Genomic DNA, 19700 nt, shown 5'->3' on the forward strand with positions numbered 1-19700 from the left:
GGTTTCTGTGCTGTCCACCTAGCAGGTCTCTGGGCTGTCCACCTAGCAGGTCTCTGTGCTGTCCACCTAGCTGGTCTCTGTGCTGTCCACCTAGCAGGTCTCTGTGCTGTCCACCTAGCAGGTCTCTGTGCTATCCACCTAGCTGGTCTCTGTGCTGTCCACATGCCCTCTGTGACTCTCTTCCCCACGTCATCTCATTTTCAGTATCACAGCCATGCTGGGAGAGAAGAGTTATCTGGGGCCTCATGTTTGCTATTGTGGAAACAACGTCAGATAAATGAAGTGCCAGAGGCCACTAGATGGCCAGGCTAACAACTTCAACGTGGGCCATCTCACTCCAAGGCTCTGGACCACTTCTCTGCTTTGCCACGAAACACAGAGTTCCCCAAATCCCAAAGCCCCAACTCCAGTGCTCAAGTGCCTCAGAGGGATTAAATTGCTTATCTGATATCATGCATAGGAGAGCTGAGATTTGAACCTCAATCCAGGGAAGGCAGATCCAGGGTGTAGAGCATCGTTTTCAGTAGCTGGCAGTGTGACCATGGCAAGATCACACTGCTTCCCTGTTGCTTCAGCCTCAGGAGCCTCCCCTTTATGGCTTGTTCATCTCCATCACCCCTGCTTTCAGATGGAGCTTGGCTTTTGTCCTAGCTTTGAAGTGGTTCCTGAGAGAGTGTGTCACTACATGTTCACATCATTCAAACCCAGACACACAGCAGACAGGTTGGAATCTACCATGGGAATGAGGATCTGTGAGGTTTGCCACCACAGAGACTTTCACAGAGGCAGGGTGACAGAGATGCCCGCAAGTGCCTTCCTGCAGTCAGACTTGATGTGGGGCTACCAAGTGCTCAGTGGCCGCAACAGAAAATGGTAAGCCCTGCGTGGACTCAGGCACAAAACACTATTTGTAGGCATTGTTGAGGCAAACTTTGTTTATGAGTTCCCTTGAAACCTGCCCTCGCCCTTACCCTCCTGCTCAATGTGAGAAGTTGGCGTCCTCCTCCACTTCTGCACCAGGTGGCTGAACCATCATGGACACGGCCCATAGGTCACAGTGATGCATGGGTACTTGGTGCAGCCCTGTTCTTTGTCATTTCCATAGGATGATCCATGAGAAGACCCTGAGCACAGAAACAGCTAGATCCTGGGAGCCCAGGCAGGCTGTTCGTCTGTGTTGTTAAGTGTTTATTCAGCACTCATTTGGAGAGGTTGGGCTGGCTCTGCTGAGGAGAGGCGGCAAGTATGCTCGTGGCTCACTCCCTGTGCATTTCAGTTTTGGCAACAACTTGCGTACCACGACAGCACGTGCCATGCACGTGCCACACAGCTCAGGTGTGGACCAGGGCCCTCCTTCCCTCCTCTGCCCTGGGTTTCGGTGAAGATTTCATCCTTCAAACTCTTGCTGTGACCTGTGGTCGTGGCTTCAGGCCTTTGGGGGTGGGCTTGCCTCTTAATCTCCAAAGGTAAACATTTTCCAAATCTAATTGTGCGCAGCCAGAAGAGTTTGTGTGTCACAAGGCACATGCCTTGTGTGTGAATCCTCAGCTGTCCTTTATGGGGGAAAAACAAGGTTTTTAAAGTATATTTATTCTTAGCAAATTACAGCTGTCATGAGTGCAGCAATGATCCTGACCTCGGATTACAACATTTTAAAAGGCTGATTCTTTGCTGAGAAGATAATTTGTATGTTTTACAAATGTCAACAGTCAAGAATTTTTTTGGTGTGGATTTATAGAGAGGAGAAAATGCTTTGTGAGAACACTGGGTCCATTCCTTCATTTAGTTTTCTTGCAATACCCAAAGCTACTCTAATAACTTCAGAGAGAGGTGTGTGCCAAATCCCACAAAGTTATGTGTAGTATGATCTTAATTCTATAAAAATACTACATAGAGAATGAAATATTATGCCCAAAGGCCTCCATGATGTTTATCAGCCAGGTGTGGTGGTTCACAACCTTAATAATCCTAGCACTCAGGAGGCTAACATAGGAAGGCCAGTCTAGGCTACATCGTGAGTTTAAGGGCAGTATTGAGGTTTCAAGCTGATAATTCTTGTGGAGATGTCCATGCCATTTCTCATCTTGTCTCGAATGTTGCCAACTGTCCCCTTATGGGGCAACCTCCCCCCACACACATTTGAGAACTACTGTACCATATATGCGTGTTCTAATTATCCTATTTGGATATGTGGGTCTCATATATGTACACACACACACACACACACACACACACACACACACACACACACACTATAATCCTGATAGAACTTGGTGGGCAAGTTGCAAGAGCCCCTCAGTTTAGAAGCATCTGGGCTTCCCAGATGGTGGACCTGGCAGCAGTCCACCTTATTACTGCAGATAATGTGTTGAGTGTTTATCAAATGGTAAACTTTTAATAATGATTCTCATTCAGATTTATAAAACAAGAGCTGAGTATTGTTGCCATCTTCTAGATGAGAACTCTAAGTTGTGAGCAGAGTAAAAGGCATTGCCCAGGGTTATATCTCCATGAGTGGTGGAGCTGTGATAGACCTCTGCAACTCAGCTCTTCATGTGCTTATGACTCTATCCTGCTCCAGCCTGCCCCACGGAACAGGATGGGGAGAAAGAGCACACAGCCATACCCTGGCGACCCATGTACCGGAATGACTGACTTACCAGTGCACTGACCCAGGACACTTGCCTCAAACCTGTGGCCAAACTCATCTTCTGGTCTTACAGCTTCTGGCTGTTGAGGGCTCCATGAAACCCTCCAGCTCCAGGCCAGGAGGATTAGATAGCTCTGGGTCATGTGTAAGCACCAGGTTGGCTCCCAGTTCTACCACTTAGAAGGCATCTCCCCGTTCCTGCTGAGCACAGGACATTGAGGCACACATAGTAGCTTCTGAAGTCTTCACCCACATGCAGTTACTGTCTTTCCACATTAGGTTTTGACTCCTCTTTCTCTTCCCCTTGACTTCACCACTACTGCTCAGCCTTTCTTAGTAGAAGTCATGTTCTGCTTTCACAGTCCCTGCTTTGTCCCATAAAGCAGGACTGATGTCTTCTATTGGAATCCTGAGATGTCATCCCCCCCATCTATGAAAAGCTTTCAGCATAGGGCCCCACACTCAACACTGCCCAGTAGTAGACCTGTCTTTCTTCTCAGTAGTGGGTCCCACTGAGTTCATAAATGACAACTGAGGTAGCAAGACACTTGGCCACCTCCTTCCAGCCTGTGGCTCCATAAAGCTCCACCCAGATGCTTTGAATTTCACCACCTTAGGGTGCCCCTGACTCTACTTTTCCTCAAAGCTGTGAGCTCATGAAGGCGGGGAGCAAGGGGGTGTTCAGCCAGACTCTAGCTTCTGCTCTCCCTTCATTTGGACCGGTGTTGACAAACCAGCTGATAATTTGGTCCTGAACCTTTACATTGGCTCCGATAAACTGTGAAAATGCACCCTAGACCCAGGGGGCCCTGGCAGCAACAGCTGGCGGCCCAGACAGCCCTCCTACCTCATGCAAATAGCACAGCGGGAATGTAGACTCCTTTGGGGGCTTACATCAATTCTCAGAGGGTTAGATAAGACTAGGGACTATTTTTCTGTTTATTTTTGCCAGAATACATATTTATAGCAAGAAAAGGTTGCCAGGACTTGGGAAGTATTTGAATTATTTTATCAACCTTAAAAAGAACCCACTGATTGGTGTTTGGATTGGCTAATGAATTTTAATCTTGGTTTTATCCCAAATCCATAGATAGTCACCAAATTGTAGGGAAGAATACTGAGACCTTCTCCCCCAACCTGAAGAATGTTAGATTGTTAAATGAGACCCTGGAACTAGGCTCATTTCTGTGTGGATCCAGATTCTTAGTTCACTGCTGTTAAAGTGGGACCTCCAGGGAGACTCCTGAGGCTCCCTGTAGCTCTGAGACTCCTCATCCTCTGCCCTGAAAGGTGTGCTCACTGCTGGGGGCCAGCTCTGCCTATTCAAGGTCTTAATCATTTCAACAAAACAGAAATCTGAATTCCAGCTCTGACCCTTCTAGAATTGTAGCACTAACTCAATTAACTAGCATTTGGGATAGTTAGCATTTGTGAGTCCCAAACTATAGTACTAGTATCTGCCTTCTGGATGAGTGTGGAAACGTGAGACTTCAGCTGTTCAGTGTTGAACAAAATCATCATAAATTGGTTTGTGTGTATACAAGGGTGGGTGAACCCTTATGCATATTTATTTAGCTACACACACACACACACACACACACACACACACACACACACACACAATTTCTCCAAAACTAACATCTAAATGACGTTAGTATGGTTGGACAATGTGAATAAGCAGTTGGGCATTTTGAAAGTTGTGGTCTTCACATTTGCAGTGGATTTTCAAGGCTTGGGTACCATGTAATAAGGTGGAGGGAAGCTTCTCGAGTCCTTATTGAGTCTCAAGTACCATGCTTTGTGCTTCAATTCATTCTTATTTATTTGCACACCACAGCACGATGATGTCATAGTCACCATCTGTAGATGAACCTGACCCTAGTTGCACACTAGCCAAAGGAAAACCTGGGCTTTGAACCTGAATCTGTCAGGCCAGCATCTCTTCCTGTTCTCTTCACACCCGTACCCAGCTTCCGGGATGCACGCCTGCCAGATTGCATTCAGCAGTTCACTGTAATGACATTCATTGATTCTTAAATCCTGATTTAAGTTAAACTTCCGCCTGAGATCAGACTCCTGCAACAAAAGATTTAGGCTACTATGTCATAGGTGTGTTTAGAATTCTGAAATACCTGTATTTCAAATTCATCAAATAAAACTTCTAGTCTCCAACTCCCACCCCTCTCTAATTTTCTCCCTGGTTGCAAACAAAACCATGCAGCGTGCCCCAGGCTCCTGGTCTCCATTACTGTTTTTAACTCGGTGCCAGTGAGCGATGAAGCGAAATGGCCACCCAGTGTGCGGAGAAGCAGGGCCTGCATTGTCCTCGGAATGGATTATGGCCCCATAAACAGCACAACACACTGGCGTTGGCAGAGGCTGCCGTGGGGCTGGCACTGCCCCCAAACCAGGCACGGGCCCCTCTGTGGCAGAGGAGGAAGTCTATGCCCTGCTCCCCAAGTGGCCATTCCAGGAAGGAGTCAGATGACTTGAGTTATGGAAACCAAATGGCCCTCCTTTGTTTAGAGAGAGAGGGAAAAAAAAGCCACTCATTTTTGTGGTAAAGTGAAAACAGGCTCCAAACCAAACAGTCCCTCTCAGAGCAGAAAATGCCAGCTCTACGGAGCTCGCCCACAAGCCTCCCAGACTGGGTTCAACCTCAGGGACATCGGAGCTGTACCCCAAGCAGCCACAGCCCCCCATCCCCCCCCCACCCGTCTGCTTAGCCCCAGAAATATTTGGTCTCCCAAACAGGAAAGGAAGATGAAAAGAGGAGGAGAATTAGAAACGTCCTGCTGCCAAGGCCACTGTCGGCCTCCCGCCCCTCATTAGCTAGGGCAGGAGCTCACAGGACCCGTGCATGTAGCCCTTGCAGGGCCCTGACTGCCTCACTGCTATGGCACCTCAGAAGCCCTCCAGATCTAACCACAGCATGCAGCCTAGAGTCACAAGGCCTTCTGGGGCTCCCCTGTGGCTGCCTGTGGCTCTGTGGGGGGGGGCTGCACCACAGGTACTGTGTGCGAAAGCTGTGGATAAACCACAGCCCCAGGGAAGTAAGGACAAGTTCTAGTCAGCCAAGTCTGGTAGTTTGGCTTAGTCCTTCATACAGACTTCCCTGGAGCCAGAAGTCTCTCCGTGAGGACAGGGTGCTGCAGAGTTTGGGGTCTGAGCTTGGCTTTGCTTCTTATCGCCCTGCAGCCAAGATGGTCCCCTGTCTTTCTGAACCTCCATTTCTGCATCTGAAAAAACGATCCCGGGATGGGAAGGTGGCTCAGTTGGTACGGTGCTCCGCAGAAGCACAAGGACCCGAGTTTGAATCCCTAAACACCTGCATATGAAAAAGAAATAAATAGCCCGGCACAGCAGTGTGTGCCTATCATCAATCCCAACACTGGGGAGGTAGAGCCAGGAGGATAACCAGGGCTTGCTGACCAGATGGCCTTACTGAATCAGGAAGACCCAGGTTCGCTGAGAAAACCCGTCTCAAAAACTAAGATGGAGAGCCATAGAGAAGCACACACACACACACACACACACACACACACACACACACACACTCGAGGTGGGGGAGAAAACCTAAGCCCCCTTCTTGCCTTAGCTCCCAAGGCTGTCACGAGCCGAGTGCTATCAAGGCCACAAGCCGCTTATGGGCTAGGCATCTAGACCTTGCAGCCGTCTGCCCGCAAGCCATCTGAGAAGCAGTGATTCAGCTAGCCGGGTGAGTCAGCAGGCTCCGGGGATCTGCCTGTCTCTGCCTCCTCAGTGCTGGGATTTCGAGTGCCTGCCACCCTGCCTGGCTTTTATATGGATGCTCAGGATCTGAACTTGGGACTCATGCACAAAAGTACTTTATCAGCTAGCTGTCTCCGCAAAGGCTATACTTTGTACTAAAGATGAGTGCATTGGATGACTTTCTCCTACAGGCTCTGCAATTCATACTGACCTTCGACCTGAGGACACATTACCCTAGGGCTGAGCCCTAGCCCATGCCAGGCCCCGTCTCTTCCCAGTTCCCCAATTAAACACAACTCCTATTTGGGTTTTCCTGAAACCTGACCATAGGCTCATGGAAGCTGCCCGCCTTCTAAAACTCAGGGATACTTTGGTGTACCCGCTTGTGTTTGCCAGCGCATTTTCTCCATGAAGATGGCCTCCTTCAAACTGGTCAGAGATGTGAATCTCCTTAGAACCCCTCAGCTATCCCTAAGAGAAAAGGAAACTCAAACTGTGTTGTAAGAGAGCTATCTCAGATGGACATGGAGCCAGGAGACCAGCATCAGGAAGGAGGCCTTGAGTCCTCGTCTAGAGGATGCTACCACACATGTTGGGGTGCTACTGTGTGTGGGGGGGTCTAGCACATATGTCAGCTTTCTGCTGCTCTGACAAATACCCAAGGTAAACAAGAAGAGAAACTGATTCTTAGAAGTTTCAGTCCATTGAGTTGGAAGGGAGTGAAGGAAGAAAGTTCCTCACCTCATGGCATCTACATCTACTTCTATATCTATATCATCTATAGATTGGTATAGATAGATGATAGATAGATAGATGATAGATAGATAGATAGATAGATGATAGTAGATAGATAGATAGATAGATAGATAGATAGATAGATAGATAGATGATAGATAGATAGATAGATAGATAGATAGATAGATAGATAATAGATAGATGAGATAGATAGACAGAGACAGAAAGTACACTACCAGAAAGAGGAGAGAGAGAGAGAGCTACCAGCTAGGCCCCACCCCCCACCAGCATGGTACTTGGTTTCAACAGTAAGCCCTCGGGGGACATTTTATATTCCAACCATAACTCAGTGCAAGAGGAGTTTTTATTTCACACAGTTCTCTGTTTTCACCAGGTCCCTCTGGACTTGTTGGTGACCTCCAAAGATACCAAGTTGGAAAACATGACCTTGCGATTTCCTTTTGCAGATGAGAAGCCCTTTGCTGTGGAAGACACTTACTTGCTGTGCCCAGCACCCATCTTAAAAGAAGTTGGCATGTAAGTTTCCATCGGCCACAGAGTTCTACAGCCAGGGAAGAGGAGGCAGAGGGGATAGAGGGACAGCGATCTCTTTTGTTACTGTCATAGTGGAATCTTTCTCTAGATTCTTCTGATGAGGATGGTGCCAAAGCTATGGCAAACCAGCCAGCAGGAGGGTGATTGAGTATCTCCTTCATCCTCTGTAGTTCACAACAATGAGACACTCCCATTCAGGCTAGCTAGAAGGGTTTGAATAACTTGCTCAGGGTCCCACAGCAACCAGTGGAAGAGTCTGGGCTCAAGCCTGGGTCTGCTGACTCAAGCCCAACCACATTTCTAGAAAGTTCTCACGTGCATTACCTCACTCTGTCATCACGTGTGCCCTGAAAAGTGGCTGTTCTCTGTCCCCTCAAGACAAGGAAGCTCAGAAAGGCGAGTAAGTATCCATGGCTGGTTCATGATCACTGCTCTCCATCCTCCACAGAGGCTCAGGTGTTCACCTACACTCCCTGAACTCACATACAGCAAACATTGCATGGTGCCATTAAAACAAGTGCTGGATGAGATGTCCATACAAGAGACTCAACACCCTGAGCTAGAATAGGACTATGAGCCCAGCAGAGAGCCCAGATATTTCAGAGACCAGAAAAGAGCCTCTCCAAACCATGCCTACCAGTCTGGAGATGGCTTCCAAGGAAAACATTACATTCTCCTTTCATCACTTGTTCCAACTGAGACCTCCGACTGAGTGTCTGCAGTCAGCCTGTGACACTGGGACCCTGCTACCCAGCCCACAATCACATAGCATGACCTGATTTCTTATCTCGGTGAGACTTTATGGATGGAAGCCTGGAGAAGACAAACCAATCTGTCCACAGCTGTAATTCCATGAGTCTTACAGGGATCCACAAAACTGCCCCATAAGACCACTGAGTCCACATTAACAAGAGCTGAGCATGCAGCCTACAGTTTGTCCGATTATCCCTATTGACCTGGGTGCTCTAAGAATGCTTTATCTAGCAGGATGTGGTAGCACACAACTTTAATACCAGCACTTAGGAGGCAGAGGCAAGTGGATCTCTAAGTTCAAGGTTAGCCTGGTCTCCAGTGCTGCGTTCCAGGACAACCAGGGCTTCGTGGAGGAACCTTGTCTCAGAGAAAGAAAGAAAAGGAGGGAGGGAGGGAAGGAGGGAGGGAGGGAGAAAGGAAGAAAGGAGGAAGGAAGGAAAGAAGGAAGGAAGGAAGGAAGGAAGGAAGGAAGGAAGGAAGGAAGGAAGGAAGGAAGAACTATAGCAAACAGATCGAATAGACAGTCTTTCCTTGTCCGTTGCAGTTTACTGCAATGCAAAGTTACCATCCCACCTTGACACATCCCCTGCGCCCATCCCAGCATCCTTTGGATGTCACAGGTGTGTGGCCCTGAGAGACTGTCCTCTGCATGCTACAAGGAAGACTCTCAGGCCCCACAGGGAAGGAATCAAGCTCTGTCTGGCTCTAGAGCTGCTGCTCCACAGCACGCTGTCCTAAGTGCATCTGGTTCTCTCATCCTTGCAGGAAAGCGGCCCTGCAGGTCAGCATGAATGACGGCCTGTCCTTCATCTCCAGTTCCGTCATCATCACCACCACACACTGCGTAAGTCAGAACCTCCCACCTCATCGCCATTATCTTTTCCAACTGCTCTTCCCAAAGCCCAGCCTTCCCCAACATCAAACATGAAACGTTTTCTGAGTCTTGTTCTGTCCGCCGAGCCCTGATGCCAGCTGGGTCAGGGTGTGGTTTACTGTGGATCAGTGATGCAAGTGTCCGGCCCTCGGGTTCTCTGTCTCTGGGACTGAGGAGGAGCCCTGGTTGGTGTACCGGCCTGCACAGGCGACACGATTGGCCGTAGTGAGGGTGGGCCCCTGGGTCAGACACACTTGTGACCAGGGAGGTAGGAAGGAACTGGGCAACACAGAAAATGTATCTTAAAGAGTTTGGGTGTTTTGTTTTCTTTCATTTTAAGGAGCAGGAAATGGGTACCAGCTACAGAAAGGTATAGAATTTATAGAGGACCTATTATTTAAGGATGGGAAAAACGGGAACTTGTTTATGTGGTTGTGGGGATAATCTAGGGGAAAATGGAAAAGTGATGAAGCCAGGGAGAGAGACTGACTGGGTCTTGCATTAGGGACACAAAGTATTGGCTGCTGGCTCCTACAACATGGATCCCTCCTGTCTGGCCATCTTCATTCTGGCTACCCCTAAAATCACCAGAGGAGCTGTTTTTTTTTTTTTTTTTAATGTGATACCCAATAAATCAAAAATATGTGTTTAAAAGAGAGGGACAGTGTGTGCGACACCTTCACGTCATGCTACACTGACTGAGCATGCGCCCTGGTGTTGGTGATCCCAAGGTCCTCTGAGGAGGTAATGTGGGGAGGGGGCGCTTGACAGAGAACACTTGGGCCTATGAAGTCCCTTCTGACCAGGGTCACTGTCTCAAAGCTCAGCCTACCTGGGCAGTTGGGGCTCAGTTCACTCATCTTTTTTTTTTTTTTTTTTTTTTCCGAGACAGGGTTTCTCTGTGTAGCTTTGCGCTTTTCTGGATCACTTGGTAGACCAGGCGGTCGAACTCACAGAGTCCGCCTGGCTGCTCCAAGTGCTGGGATAAAGCGTGCGAGGGCTCAGTTCACTCATCTTAAGAAGCCACCTCCTAATGGGAATGTTTCTAGCACCACTTCCATTTAAAAATCCGTTCTTTCACTAAGTGCATGCTCGCCATTTGATCTTTCTAGCAATGAAGGAAGTCAGTGAGGATATTTACAAAGGTCATGCCTGGTTAACCATTGGATAAACATGTTGATGGAACTCTTTAGTAATTGGTGTTGTGTCCTTAGTAGTGACAGTTGAGCCATGAAGCCAAATGAGGCAAAAATGATTTACCTTGTAAATGTACAGGAAGCCGAGTTTCAGGATGGACATGACTGTCCTTCCCAATTCCTGCTTAGAAGCATTCTTCACCCTGTGGAGCTAATAATTATTTATTATGTCTGACCACACCACAGACAGATAGTTATTGCCCTTGAGACCACAAGGACAAGGGGAATTGGAAAGCGAAAGCCTTAGGCCTGGCCTAGCTTGTGGTATGAAAATACAAGACTGCTAATTTAAATTTGAGCCTCTGAAGAAGAAAGGGCGACCTTACCAGTGGGTTGCAAAGTTTAAATAACCCCCAGGCAAGGTCCACCACATTGTCTCAATTCACTCCAACCTCCGTCTACATCTCAAATGCCTTTCTCCATTACATCACCAAGTTTCCTGTTCAATGAACTCTTGATTAAAAAATCACGTTCCAAATATATTGTGCATCATTTCCTTCTCCTTGAGATTGTTCTGTTAGCCTATAAGAAAATTATCACCACCCTAGTACTTGAGATACAAGTCCATTCGTTGACCTAATCAACAAACAGTCATTGGTTATAAGATGCTCCCTCCTAGCTACTTAGAATACATCAGTAGACAGAGAGTGGGAGATACACAATAAACAGTAAAGAGAAGAAATGATCCCATGCTACATTAAAACATAATATACGTGACAGGGAAAAACTAAATAAGAGAGCTGGGCACTGCCTCGTTGAGTGGGCTCCAGTGCAAACACTAGAGGGGACATACTGAGAAGATGGCACTTGAGTAGAGCCCCGGATAGTGAGGAAGCTAACTATGAGGCCACAGGAGGCTTCGGGAGGGTGCAAAGCTTCAAACCAAGAGGCCTAATGTCAAGACCCTGAGGCCAGAGACCTCTGGCATCTGAGGCCAAGTGAGAAGGCGAGCAGTAGGTCTCTGCAAGGGATTAGATGAAGGCAGCAACAGTCAGTGAGGTGACCAGGGACAGAGGATGTGTGGCCTTGTGAGAACTTGGGCTTTGGAGGAGAGGAGCTGCCAGAAATGACTTGCATTTGAAAGCTCACTCTGTGGAGCGAGCCCGCGGGCAGACTGGGACCGGTAGGAGCAGCATGGCTGTTGAGGACGCTTCTGTAATGAGTCAGTGGCATGGGAGGGAAGATGATGGGTTTCCTGAAATATGAAATGTGGAACTTTAGAAAAGAAGGACCAGGATGTCCCCAAGAGCCAGACCTTGTATCTAAAAGGATGGTGTGATTACTGGCAGGCAGGCAGAAAGCAGAGCAGGAGACCTGAGGGTGAGGGGAAATTGGGACATCCATTTTTGCTGGTGACTCATTGTGTAGCCTTGACTAGGCTGTTTATGCCTCTGGTACTTCTGTTTCCTAACCAAGAGAAAGAAGATGGTAAGAGTTTACACACTGACGCTGTTGCTAGTGTTACATAAAAGGTCTCTGTGACGTGCAGAGGGCTGCCAGTTAGTCAGCACTCAGTGTTTTGTCATGGAAGCTTAAACAAAACTGAGCTAGCTGGGTGGGGTGGCACATGCCTGTAACCCCAGCTCTCCGGAGAGTTAGGCAGGAGGATCTTGAGTTCAGAGTCAACCGAAGCCACACATGCAGTCTGACTAACTGATTCTCTCTAGAGAAATGGTTCCCCTATCCTGGGTCCCATGGTAACAGAGGGACTCTTTGGAGAAAAGACATGTCCGTGATGGTGTACACACTTGTCACTCACCTACACCAAAGTGATGTGAAGGAGGCAGACAAGATGGCAGAACTCTCCCAGTTCAGACATGGAGCTCCAGTCCCCACCTGGCCTAAGCAGAAGCTCAGAGTAAACACTGAAACTGCCCAAGGTGGAAGACGTGGTCATCCAGGGGTGACAAAGTCAGGCTAGTGTTTGTCTAGAGGACGTGGTTTTTAGATCAGAATGATCCCTGGGGCCTGAGCAAAGGGTTAGCCCTGCCCATGCCCGTCACAGCCTGCCCAGCCCGTCACCTGGAGGCAAAACTCATTTTAAAATATGAAGCTAAGATTTGTCTCGCTTTATTTGGTGCCCATTTGGACAAGTGTGTCCCAGCATTTCAAGAGCCACCGTGAATAACTAGTGCCCTGGCTAGAAGCAGAAATTCCATGCAGTTTTACAGGCTAGAGATTTTTTTTCCACTTAAGCACTAGAAGATTCTCCACTCAGGGTAAACTTGGCAGAGTTGCCCGGCTGTAGAAAGCGTCAGCATTCGGTCCCCTTCCCCACATTTCCAGCACACCTCATTGGGTGGTCTAGCCAGATACTCTTTCCTCCGCAAACTGTAGCCTGAGGCTGGGGAAAAAAACATCACTGATTTGGTACAATACAAAGCAAGTTTTGGGACTTCGAGGAGCTTTCCTTGAAGATTATCTCCTTTTAAATAAATATTTTACAAGTCCATCATGTTTTACCCAAAGAGGACAGAATTCGGGATGCTGTTCGACCAGCATCTTAAATGGCTACTAAATATCCGGTATCCCGAGACCAGTCCACAAAGTTACTCTTGGAGGAAGGAGTCCGCCAGACTTGTGTGTCATGAAGAAAGGGGGTGGGGGACTGGAAGACAGCTCCGTCGGTCAGTGCTTGAGTTGGATCCCTACATCCACCTTTGAAAAGCTAGATATGATAGTGCACACTTGTGATCCCAGCTTGGTGAGGTGGACACAGGCGGACCCCTCAGGATTACTCACCAGTCAGCTTGGCCTCCTTTGCAAGTTCCAGGTCAATGAGAGGCACTTTCAAAAAGAATGCAGTGGACAGCACCTGAGAAACGGCCCCAGGGGGTGTCCTCTGGGCTCTGTACATACCCACACACATACGTATACACAGAGAGGACAGGGTTGCGTGAGTCAGGTGTAAATGCTGTAGGATTTCTGAAAGGACGAAAGAAGGGGACCGAAAAGACTCATGGAATGTCCCTGGAGGAGGTGATGCCAAGTGGTGATCTTAGGAATGATGATTACAGGGGAAGCCTGGGCAGAGGCTCTGCCCCGGGGAAAGATGGCCTTTGCAAGGGCCAGGGCCCCTGGCAGACCTGTGACTGTGTTTGTTCCCCCTGGCTCGTTTCCATGACCGCTGCCTTTTCACTGGGGCCATTTCTCAGCTTTACAACTGCCCCTTTCCCAGGACACGTGCCCACCCTTGCTCTTGTCACCTAGTAAGTGACACAAGGTCAGACTCACTGCTGGCTCACTGTGAGGGTTTCTTTGCATTTCTTGCCAGGGTTGTAAAAGACACAATCTCCAAGGAAAAGTGGGAAACATAAAACTATACCTAAGGCTCTAAGTCTGATTAACCACTAAATAAACGGAGAATACTCTTCCATTCTCTCCCTAGTTTATCTGAAAAAGAGCCTAGCTAAAAACAGTAATTAATAATTCAGGAAAACCCATGTGGTGTCACTGGTCAGAAACCCCCCCCCTTTTTTTTTTCAAATGAAGATAAAAATACAATGATCTCCAGCTTCAGACATCAAAGCAAGAAACCCTGGGTGTTGTGGGTACGGCATGATGTACTGTGCTTACAGAATAAGGAAGGGATTCATTCACACTATTGACCAGAAGCTCCACCCCACCCCCATCTCCAAAGTCGGGCGTGGTGATCCACACCTGTCAGCCCAGCCCTGATGAGACTGAGGCAGGAGGATCAGGAGTTCAAGATCAGCCTCAGCTACATAGTGCATTCAAGACCATTCTGAGCTATATGAAAACGTGTTTAAGGTAAAACAAAGCAAAAAACCCAGCCCCACCACTCTGGAGCGTGATCATGGCAGGCAATCTAACTGTTCTCAGACCCCATATTGCATGGCTGTGATTGGGATAATGGCAACCTGTTTAAGGGACTGGAAAGAATGATGACTTCATTAGTCCATTGACACATCTCCCTAACCCCTTGCAAGATCTGCTGCACGTGCCCCATGGCAGCTTTTTCCCTCCTGATAAAGAGGCACGCTCCCTCTCTTAGGGTATAATGAGCCTGGATTTTAGGATCCAGAGGAAAAACCTTTGAAGATGTTGTTTACAAGATAACTAGGGGCAGGAAACCAATAAATCCGGTTTTCTGATAAGTCAAACAAGGCAGGGCTGCAGTCTTCCTTTGCTACTTTGGTCTAAAAATGTTTCCTCGGTGCAGGAATAAAGTAAGCAGTAGCCTTAGGGCAGCAGTCAAGCCACTGGAAGCAGGAGAAGCCGTGTTCACTAGGGCAGCCCTGCTTCCCTCACCTCGGAAATCCCTGCCACTCTTCCCTTTCTGTGGATACGCTCCAGCTTCCAGCTTGTTCCCTAGGAGACTTATTCATTAATTTTTATTAGAGTCACTTATTAATGTGAGGGGTATATGATGATGGCTTTTAAGAGACGCTTCTCTCCTTCCACCATGTCAGTCCCAAGATCGAACTCATGCATCTAGGCTTGGTGACAAGGCCCTTAACCAGCAGAGACATTCTGCTGGCATCCCCACCTCCACCCCAATTTTAATCATTTTATCCTGAATCCAGACTGTGAAGATCTTCACAACCAACTCCAGGCCCAGGGAGTAACCCAGACTCAAAATAAATAAATAAATAAATAAAAATAAAAAAAATAACATGTCTGGAGCTGGAGAGATGGCTCAGTGGTTAAGAATACTGACTGCTCTTGCAGAGGTCCTGAGTTCAATTCCCAGCACCCACATGGTGGTTCACAACCACCTATAACAGGATCTGATTCTTCACAATGGGTGGTATTTTTCTATAAATATATATCTGAGTGTGTGTGTGTGTGTGTGTGTGTGTGTGTGTGTGTGTGTGTACAACAGAGACTGAGAAAGAGATCTTCAATGCCTCCTCCACTATAAAGAATAGTCTGGCTCAAAGTGTCCATAGTACAATGGTTGGAAAACTCTAAGAATCAGAATTAGCCCAGGAGTCTACATTTTTAACAAGCCAGTCAACAAGACTCTACCTTCATATCCACCTAATTCTTACTTTGTCATCCAAAGTTTAAAAAAAGAAAAGCCACTAAAATCCATTTAAGAAATAGGAGTTCTTCTCTTGACTTAAGCCTAGTCCTTTCATGTATGAGTCCCCTGGCCTTCCATTCATGTAAGAGTCTCATGGCCTTCCATTCATGTAAGAGTCCCACGGCCTTCCATTCATCTATGAGTCCCACGGCCTTCCATTCATGTATGAGTCCCATGGTCTTCCATTCAAAGCCTATTCTGTATGTTCCTTTTAGAGTCCTCTATCTGATATAGGTATTTGCCCACGAGGACAATCTGCCTTGCTGAGGCTGATCAGAAAGGGGTGTGCCAGACAGAGGCCACCATGGCTGCAGGTGTGACTACAGAAAGGACAGGGTCCACCACCAGACAGAGGCCACCATGGCTGCAGGTGTGACTACAGAAAGGACAGGGTCTACTGCCAGACAGAAGCCACCGTGGCTGCAGGTGTGAATACAGAAAGGACAGGGTTCACCACCAGGCAGAGGCCACCATGGCTGCAGGTGTGACTACAGCAAGGACAGGGTTCACCACCAAGCAGAGGCCACCGTGGCTGCAGGTGTGACTACAGAAAGGACAGGGTCCACCACCCAGCACTGTCTGAAGAGTTCTGTCCAAGGCAACCAGGCAGGCCCATTTCCTATGTTAATTCAGATCTGTGACCAATAGCTTTAAAAAGACTTGGGCAGACACAGATTCAGCTTGGTTTTATGGTCAGCTCTCTAGGTAAACAGATGCCTGGCATAGCCACCATTCCAAAGCTTCTTCAGTTTCACCAGCCGGGTAGAGATGGAGTCCAGTAGCCTGGACTGAGTGGCAAGCTCATCTTCCAACATAATAAAAAAAGACTGTGCACTCTTTAGAGAATAAATGAGAGAAGACATTTTCCCTTCTGTTTTCCAAGGTCAAGTAAACAGTCCATCCATCAAAACATCCATCAAAGTCTGCCTTTGTGATGGATCATCCACACTGCAGCTAGCAGCACAGGGGCCTCCGAGTCCAGGGAAGAGGCCACCGTGGCAAACGAAAACAGCGATAGCCTATTAGGGCCAGTGTGTGTACAACCAGTACTGTGGATGGAGGGAAAGAGAGTCTGGGAACAGCAGCCAGCCCCTGACCTCCAGAAGCTATGACACAAATGCTCTGGTGGGAAGACACCCTAGAGGTACACATTGTGCAGTCTGGGGTGCAGTAAGACATAGGGCCAGCAAAATTCCCCCACTAGTTCTAGAGACTGGACCCTTCCACGTCTGTGCGTCTTTAGAGGAATAATGAATTAGCACAGACACACCACATCTGGGGTTACTTTCCAGCCGGCCTCTCAGTGGCCTCCCTGCAAGGCAAAGCCAACAGCTCTCACAGAAACACTGGGAGAATGTGCCAGAACACATATGCAGCTTGCCTGTGAGTGCCTTTCACCTCAATAAGAGGTTCTCCCCAATCGATACCTCTGGAGGATGGAGGCCCTTCTAAATGCCAACGAGAGGCGGGACCAGGACTCAAGCTCCGACTTCCTTAAACGTCACATCACCTGGAAGAGTAAGGGAATTCTGCACAGGAGGGGAGGTAGAAAGGGGCCTTGAGAGGGACTCTGTGACAGAATGTAGAGTTTAGGCAAAGTGAAGCCATAGGAAAGGAGCCCAAGGCATTGCTGTGGAAGCTTGCCCTAACTTTGCATGCTGCAGACGTGCCGACTGTAACCAGGGGGTGTTAATGTGGAGACCACGGCTTCGTGCACTTGGTCAGCCAAAGAAAGGATAAGCCCTCGTTTACTTTCCATTTTTTAGCCGAAGGAGCTCAGTGCCAAGGGTGACCAGTCTGCAGCCCTGAGGCACGAATGCGTGGATCCTAGACCTTCATCCTCAGCCTTGACAAAGGATGGCCAGTTACACACTTTGGATCACTCTATTATAGGTGGTGTGAGTTGAGAAAACAGGGGAAAGACTTGCTTGGAGAGGACAATAAAATTAAGAGCAGCCTTGGACCAGATGAATCTGTTGCCTTCTAAAATGAAGGAGGTGATGGGCCTCTAGAACCTGACAAAAGTGAACTCTCCATTTGAGTTTGGTGTTCAGTGTCAAGAGTGCTCTTCAGAATGAGCCCAGAGAAACTGGACGGGAGAGAAACATCACAGAATCTATTGTATTGTGCAGAATATGGAATTGGAGCTTGTTCTGGAAACACATCTGCCACAGAGAGAAAAGACCATTCTAAAGCAGGTGTGGAGATGTCTGTCTCGGGTGGGAGTGAGCTCTCTGTCATGGTTCTATCCAAGCGCAGGTAACTGGCAGCTTGGCAGAGTTCTGTAAAGGCCATTTGGCATCAGATCAGTGACTGGGCTGGCAAAACCAACAGATGCCTGCCACAGCGGCGAGTCTGCGATTGTGGATCTAAGCGCACGTGAGCCGAGAAGGATAAACACAGCCCTCCAGCGTGTAACCGATGAGCCTGGCTTTTACGTTTAGGAAATAAATTTGAGAGACCTTTGCTGTTGCTGTTGGAGAGGGTTCCCCTGTGAGATGCAGGTCAGCCAGCCTGCACCTCGCACGAGTGAGGTCGTGTTTCAGGCACAGTGCGCCAAGCACACCTCCTTGTTTTCAAGGTATGCCACCCGCAAGGCAGCGCTCCTGTTTACTCAGCAGTCCCCTGAGAGCCACCCAAAACTCAAAGCCTTGTTTGGTTAAGCGATGTCCTGTTTTTTTTTAAAGCCACTTTAATAATATACCTGTGGTCCGATGCATCATCATCAAGAGAGGGCAGAGGACCGCAGGAATACAAGAGTGCCAAGCTCGGGTCTCAAATACTGCTTACAAACTGAAATAGAAGGAGTTTGCCAGTACCTCTGTTTTGATAACCCTCAGATGCATAGAAATATATTTTCAGATGTTTGGGAGGACTCAAGCTGATTTATTTTTCTTGGACACTTGAGTGATTGACTCTTCAATATTTTATCTCTACGTATTTTAAAGAATGTTTGCCTCGAGTTTGAAATTTCCTTGTTTTGAGAGTTGATGAGAGAGAAAAAAAAAATTTTCTGAAACTATGCTTTGGAAAACTCTGAGATACCCACATAGTGAATGGTAGAACTACAAGTTAAATCCAATAGTCTATAAACAAAATGGATGTGGTGGGTCAGACTCAGCCATTAGTAAACACAGAATGATGGCTTGTATGGTCAAACCACCCAGCTCTCTGCTGTTTGCAGTAAGACCACATTCCATAAAACAAAGATAAAGGTTGAGATGAAAATATGAGAACAGTTATATTAAGCAAAAAGAAAAAGAAAATTAGTGTGGCTATCTAATGAATGGCAGATTAAACTGTATAGCAAAAAGAAGGAGAAGACCATGATAACGTATTACTGTTATGATGACCACGCATGATGTAGTGGTTCACCGGGAAGTTCCCATGATTCTGGTCTTCATGTAATGACACACCCATGCCACATAGAAAGCAAATCTGAGAAAATGGCAAAGAGAAGTTTATAGACCCACCACCTTCTATTCAGAGGAGATTTACATGCATCTCTCAGTAATTAATGGGTCAGTCATCAAAAAATTAGTAAAATATAAATGATTTAAATAATGCAGTAAAAAATAGCTGCTGGGCAGATTATGGATCCAGAACAAAGTCCTAAATAGTGATTAGAATTTTAGGGCTGTATAATATGAGAAGTTAAATAGTTAGAAGTGTCTTGCTTTGGTTAGGAGATTCCCACACACTATTTTCCCCATATTTTAACATCTCTGAAATTAAGATGATTCTGTTAATCAATAAAGCATCATTAATTAATGGGCAAATGTTTTCTTTAGTGGTCCATAAAGTAATGAGGCATTCTAGAGTGAATGACTGGAATCTGGTAGAATATTTTCCATTCATCCGTATTGTAAAAGCAAAAGTTTAAAAAATGAAATATACTTTAAAAAAATTCTGCTCAGTCACTTTCTCTCTGCCACCCACCTGAGAACTGACATCATACAGAATACATTCATGTTCTAGAATGAAAAAAAGTAAATATCAATAGCTAATGAAGTTACCAACAAATTTTTTAAATCTTGTGTGCTTCAAAATTCAAAACCCACATCTGAGTAATTTATGAGCCAGTGTGAGTTAAGAAACTTGGAACTGAACAATTACAGAGACACCACATACCAAAACTTAGAGTGTAGCCAAAGA

The 19700-nt window shown here is 47.1% G+C and overlaps 1 protein-coding gene across 1 annotated transcript in view; it reads left to right on the forward strand.

Annotated features, from left to right (window-relative positions):
* The window catches only part of Antxr1 (ANTXR cell adhesion molecule 1), a 200140-nt gene that overhangs the window by 82775 nt on the left and 97665 nt on the right, over positions 1-19700 (forward strand). The window contains 2 exon segments of the mRNA XM_028853686.2: positions 7585-7654; positions 9191-9269. Coding sequence (XP_028709519.1) covers positions 7585-7654; positions 9191-9269 — 149 coding nt within the window.

Source organism: Peromyscus leucopus, chromosome 3 (assembly GCF_004664715.2).
Source record: "Peromyscus leucopus breed LL Stock chromosome 3, UCI_PerLeu_2.1, whole genome shotgun sequence".
NCBI classification, from domain to species: domain Eukaryota; kingdom Metazoa; phylum Chordata; class Mammalia; order Rodentia; family Cricetidae; genus Peromyscus; species Peromyscus leucopus.